Here is a 6,716-nt window from a genome sequence, read left to right as displayed (position 1 = left end):
AAAAAAAAAAAAAAAAAAAAAAAAAACCCATTTCAAAGTGGGACATGAGGAACTTGTTTAGCACAGCCGGTGTTACATATACCACAGAAGTCTTGACCATTAAGCCATTTCCACTCTAGTTTAGGAAAGAGAACCAGTCAACTGCCTGGTAGAACTGGATGCACTGCTACAAGATGACATCACTGTGCATGAGGGCTGTTTCTCCATAAACACCAATCAATGCTTTCTAGAGTTCTTTAACTACATAAGAATACAAGAACAATACATACATAATAAAACAGTCATTGAAATATTCACATTCATGGAAAACATAAGCCTTGATGAAATCCAATTAAGCTATCTTTTAAGAAACTGGTTCATTACAATTCAGATTTTATATCCACCTTGGGCCAGAAGACCTACATTGCATCAATTATGAATTAGCTGGAAACTACTGAACGGTTGCTGACTCTACATGTTTCAATTTACAGAGCAGAGCTTGTCCCCAACCTTCAAAAAGGCGGCAAATAAAGCACTCAAAAGTCACCAGTCTAATTGACTATTTTAAACATAATGATTAATTGAATTGGAATTAGAAACGTTGCTACTACTTCTCAATCTAAGTAATAAAATGATCATACAGAACCTTTCTGTAGAATGCAAGTTTTCTACTACATGGTAAGAAAGAAAGGAAGGACACTTCTGCCCAAGTTCAACACACAAAATATTTGGTTTGAGATTTAAGACAGAAGGCACTTTTAACATTCTAAGATGTTAACCACAAGAACATACTGTCACAAATTCATTTGGGTTTATTCAAATCACCTTTAAAAATTCTTCCTACTGCATTTGCGTAGTTATTACAAAGAGCAGTGACATTTACTGTATTTCACCTTAATGTATTTCTACTTGTAGTACTTCTCCCAATTCAGCAAACTGAAGCAGCGTGTCAGCCCTGAAGATTACAAATCCAATATTTGACTCTAAAGCAATTAAACTAGACATCCGATTAGTTAGTGCAGAAAGAAACAATTAGGGAAAACACTATAGAGCTACCAAAGAGCAATCCTACTCTGTAGTGGTTGGGCTTAAACTGGTTATTTCAAAGTCATAATACTGTCTAGTTGACTGGCACCAATATTAAGGAAAAATATCTGCATGAAAATTCAACTGTTGTAAGACTGTACCCAAAAATGCCATATTAATGTTTCCAGCTTTTCTCCAAAGAAATATACTCATTTTCCCGTCACTGGCATCCTGAAGGCCTTGGACTTGAAGGTCTGGTCAGTCACATGACTCATTCTGTAAGGTTACAATGGATCCAGTTTTATGACTAGACACAAACTTGACTTGAACATTCAAATAGTGTCTTCCTTCAGAGGAGGGAGATGAAAGGGAACCACTACCCCATTATTTTTGCCGTCAATGCTGTACCCACAGCTGTCAGCACTTTCACAAGATGCTCTGTATGGGCTTACTGTTTTCATTATTTCATCTGACAACGTTGAGCTGACCATTCTTCATTGCTACACTTCAACTAAACTGTACAGTAAGTTCTGCAGGGATGGATCCAATACTTCTACCTTTATTTACAAATATCACATAAATGGATTCTAGTTGAATCTACATGTTTAAATCCATCAGCTAAAAACATATTACATATTGTAAACATGGCAATATTTAATACAGTATCTATTCTAAAATATTTTCATGTCATGATCACATTTGTTATACCTGAAATTGAATTTATACACATTAAAGAATTACTAGCAATGGTTGCTCACTTTACAATTGAGGGAAGGGGGCTAGGGCTACATTTTATTATTTCAGAAAGATCTTCGAAGTAGTTAAAGCTTGTCTTTGATTGGCTCGGTGTATCCTTTTTTTTTTTTTTTTAATATCCATACTTAAGATTGACACAAAATAGCTAGGGCCCCTTCTAATTGACAGGATTTTAAAAAATCAGTTTAAGATTCTTAGGGAAAGTGTCTTGTGAAGAATAAAAAAACAAAACAAAACAAAACAAAACAAAAACTGCAAAATAAACTTAATGGAAAAGGGACTTCAGACTGTCAGTTAAGAGTTCATAAAGTTGTCAGTCCTGCTTGGGCTGCAACTGCCGTTTCCAGGCCTCATTCAAGTAAACTAGTCGTTTGTAGTTGATGATAAGAAGAATGAAGTTCAGCACATATGTGAACACGCAGATGATGCAAAACTCCTTCAGCACAAAGTACAGAATGTAGGCCAGGTACAGAGACCCTACCACAGACACGATGGAGGACGTCATGAGGATTAAAGCTGCCACTGCACTTGCTGTCATGCCTGCAAGAGAAAGAGACACTGGGCTCAATCAGGCCTTGACCCTGGAGGGAGAGAAAGCTTCTGAGTTAGAAGGTAACACTTTGTGATCTGCTGCAGTGTTTGAATACTGATCTTACTGCAAAACTGAAATTTGAGAACGAAAACTACTGGTTTATTTTGTTAAGATATGCAGGTTGACTTTACAGATAGGATACCAGTTTTATAGCTGCAATGTTTTTGATTTGCCAGTATTTCAGATGAAATGTTATTTCATTAGCTATTCTTAGATAAGGATATGCATGCAAAGAAAATGTGCAGTCTCACAATCACATTGAGCAATGAAGTTCATCTGTAAAGCAGACAGCCCCATCTCTCCTGATTAATAACACAAAGTGAGGACCAGGATCTTTTCTTCCAAGCTGTACATGTTTGTTAAGATCCTCCCCTGACCTTTTGGCTACAGCCTCCCCCATCTGTGGAAACTAAAATTTGCTTTTCCTTGTTTTAATCAAATTTATCAAAAATCCATAATGGGATATGACTATACCAACAAGCTGCTGAAGAAGGAAAAAAAGTCTTGATAAACATTTCAGAAAGGGCTCACCCTGGTGGATAAGGGAAACCACATTTGGCCAGTTGACCACATGTAGATCAAACCAGATCAAGAAAAAAGGCAGTTATTTATGTGTGCTAAGCCAGAGCTCTCAAGACAAAAATGTGCCTGAATTTTTGACTCTATCTTCACCTGTATTCTTTTATAATTTCCTGTAGCCAAAAACATGGAGACTATGTGCATTTATTTTTAAGACTAGAGGATAAGACAGAGCATATTAAACTACCCTCCAACCCAACAGTTAATGGCTAACGGTACAGGAAAAAATAAGAATAGGTGGTAGCAGGTATAAAGAAGTCAATTAAGGAGCCCAAATCCTGGTGCCTGTTGGCAAAAAGAAAGGCAAGGAGAAGGTGCCTATGGGCTGCAGCATGGCCACAGGGACTGACTTGCCCACAGGACTCATCACAACTAGATAAAGAGCTTTAATAGGGCTCCTCAAGATGAAAGTGCTGTTGACTTACTTATGCCAGGTGCTGGCAAATCTGGCTAGCCACCTGCTTTTGTAAAGTTTTATTGGCACCCAGCCATACTATTCACTTATAAGATGCCTATGGCTGCCTTCACACTAGAAATGCAGCGGTTAGAAATGCAGCGGTGGGTAGTTGCGGTAGCCAGCAAAGCCTACACTATTTTCTGTCTAGCCCTTTACTGAAAAGGTTTGCTGACTTCACCTATGCTAAACAGCTAAAATTTCAAAACTTAACACTGTCACCTTATTTTTTTTTTTCTACGAAAGTTAGTTTCAAAGTGACATGGGCAAGTTATTTACTTTCTCCATGCCTCTCTTTCCTTGACTAGAATTGGGATAGTAATCGTGACTGCCTCCTAACACTGTTGTCATACCTAATATAAGGTATGCTCTATAGATGCCAGCTATTAGTTAAATACTATTGTAATGTAACTAAATACTTGTGGCTTGGGGTAAAATTCCCAGTGGAATTTAAAATGTGCTACAATTCTAAATCAATCATGCAATGGAATATTTTGCAGATGAAAAGAGAATGAAGCCCCTTAACGTACTGATATGGAAAGATCAGCCGAGCAAAAAAAAAAAAACGTTGCAGAGCAGCATCTACAGCATCTGTCTTTTATATTTAAAAAAGAAAGAACATTGAGATCACAGATTTGTGTTTTCTTACATAGGCACAGAGAAAGTACCAGTCGGGGATGCAGGGATGAGGGGCTGTGGAAATGGCAAAAAAGGGACAGGCAGATTTTTCACTATATAGCATCTTATATATATTTTTAGACTTCTGAACCATGTGAATGTATTACCTATGGAAAAACTAAATTAAAAGGGCTGTATCTCAAACAGCTCAGCCGGGAGTGAAGAGGATGTGCTCTGGAACACTGTTAGATGAGTTCAATGTGCCTTCAGTGATAAAACACAACACAATAGCATGTGAAGAGTCTTATAAAATCCCTTATAAAATGTGGATGGAAAAAATACATACGATACATGTAATTTAAAATATATATATATATATATATATATATATATAATGAAATTAACAAATTAATATTATAGAAAGAAATCTATTTCACTTCCATCTCTAAAAATTAATATAGTTAAAAAGGCTTTTAGGCTCTTTCCAATTAAGGGAAAATGAACTAGTGCCTTGCATTTGGGCTTATACTTTATATTTTTCTCTAGAAATAGAACAAAAAAAATACATGGAATAAAAAGTGAAGTTTCTCCCTCCCCACAACCACCAGGTCCTTTTCTGCACATATACAAACATATATTTATTCTATATCTATTATACCACAATTTGCTTTCTTCACTAAACAATACCTTGTTCCTTTATATAGATCCTATGTACAGACTTACTTTTTCCTTTAATGGCTGCATCGTATTTTCTAGCATGGATGTACCTTAATTTATTCAGCCATTACCTACTGCTAGGCTACTTACAACATTTTGCTATTTTAAACTGTATGCTATGAAAATCCTTGTAAATACATCTTTGTATTTCTGCTGGATAAATATACAGATATGGAACTGGACAAACTTGACAGGACTATGAGAAAAATTTAGTTTCACAATTTGCCTCATAACAAATCAACTTCAGGTAGAAAGCTAAATATATTTTTAATGAATCAAATCACAGAAGAGCTGGCAGATAATGGAATGTAATATTAACAACTGAAAGGTAAAAGGGAAAATGGATGGATTTAACTCAAGATACAAATACTGATGCAATAAAAATTCACAAAATGCAACAAGGGATAAACAATGGGTAAAATATTTGTAACAAATATGAAAATGGACTATCAGGATCCCAATAACTAAGTGGGCAATAAAAGGAAATTAAAATATAGTAAAATTAAAATGGTTACTAATACGTAACCATCAGACATTTTACAGAAATACTTTAAAAAAAATACTGATGAAGCTTCACAGAAACCACACAACTGTGGGGAAAGCAATTTAGTAATACCTATTAAAATCCATAAAAAATTTCTAAGTTTCTTGACTCATTAACCCCATGCTTGAAAAGCAATTTTGCGGAACTAAAGAAGAAAAGGAGGAGGAGGGGTGCTTTAAACAAAGTTATTAAGCATTATTTATAACATAAAAACATAAAAACGTGAGACCTCTATGTCAACAATTACAAAACATTTGAGGACAGACAACACTAGATTGAAAAAAAGAGTTATTTTAAAAAGCAAAAGACAACGGAAATAGTGGATATGTAAAGGTGATAGAATTATAAATACAAGGGTACATCAAAAAGTTCATGAAAAAATGGAATTAAGGGCCGGCCCGGTGGCGCACTGGAGAGTGCGCCGCTTGGGAGTGCGGCGGCGCTCCCTCCGAGGGTTCGGATCCCATGTGGAGACCGGTTCCCGCTCACTGGCTGAGCGCGGTGCAGGCGCAACACCGAGGGTTGCAATCCCGTTACCGGTCAGTAAAAAAGACAAAAAGGAAAAAAAAAAAAAAAAGGAATTAAAAGATAATGAATCGGGCCGAGCCCGCTCGGGAGAGTGTGGCACTGGGAGCGCAGAAGCGCTCCCGCCGCGGGTTCGGATCCTATATAGGGATGACCAGTGCGCTCACAGCGCTCACTGCTGAGTGCAGTGCGGCCGGTCTCAAAAAGGACCAAAAAAAATAAAAAGATAATGAATCATTCCATGAACTTTTTGACGTACCCTCACATAGTTTACTATTAATATTATCTCAATACACGATATTTTAAAATAGCTACAGAGTCTATAAAATCATAAGAAAAAAAAAGTTTACAGGGAAGATGGTTTGTAATAATAATTTCCTTGAATGAAACTACGTTTACTGGACCTCATGAGATGCTGCTATCCATGACTAAACACCAACTGACGTTCAACAGTAGCATCATAAAAAGTCTTAGTGAATCAAGTTGTCTGTCACAACACAAAAATATGCTGCAAACTGGCAGTTCTGTACACTTTAAGGCAAAGACACACAAATGAAATATAACAAACTTATTTTTGTATTGCTGTATAAATACTTACCAAGTAATAACTGCAGTATATAAAATATAAGTCCAAAGACACTGTTTGGCTGGTTTAATACACCATCCTTTCCAAAAATGGAACCCAAAAGACCAAATCCTCGACCCCATCTGTAAAATAAGGAAAACCAGTAACCCTATATTTGAATTTCCCTATTTTTAAAAATGTAAAATTATTTGAGAATGTAATCCAATGCTAAAATCAACTAAACTGCCAATTTTTTTTACATGTCTTTTGTTGAAAGAGTGATTTACTCCAAAAAGGGAGGCCAGGCATTAGATTTCTATATTGCATCTAATTAAATAATGACCTAAAATGAACATATCTA

At 36.1% G+C, this 6,716-nt stretch overlaps 1 protein-coding gene across 1 annotated transcript; it reads right to left on the bottom strand.

Annotated features, from left to right (window-relative positions):
• Positions 1–768: 768 nt before the first annotated feature.
• On the bottom strand, positions 769–6,498 carry VKORC1L1 (vitamin K epoxide reductase complex, subunit 1-like 1; the record flags this gene model as incomplete). Its single annotated transcript, XM_008585021.1, has 2 exons — positions 769–2,301; positions 6,389–6,498. Coding segments are annotated over 2 exons (337 nt in total), but the record flags the coding sequence as incomplete, so codon positions are not given.
• Between the last annotated feature and the right edge of the window lie 218 nt (positions 6,499–6,716).

The sequence above is a fragment of the Galeopterus variegatus genome, unplaced genomic scaffold (genome assembly GCF_000696425.1).
Source record: "Galeopterus variegatus unplaced genomic scaffold, G_variegatus-3.0.2 Scaffold3423, whole genome shotgun sequence".
NCBI classification, from domain to species: domain Eukaryota; kingdom Metazoa; phylum Chordata; class Mammalia; order Dermoptera; family Cynocephalidae; genus Galeopterus; species Galeopterus variegatus.
This window is presented reverse-complemented; position numbering and strand designations above follow the sequence as displayed.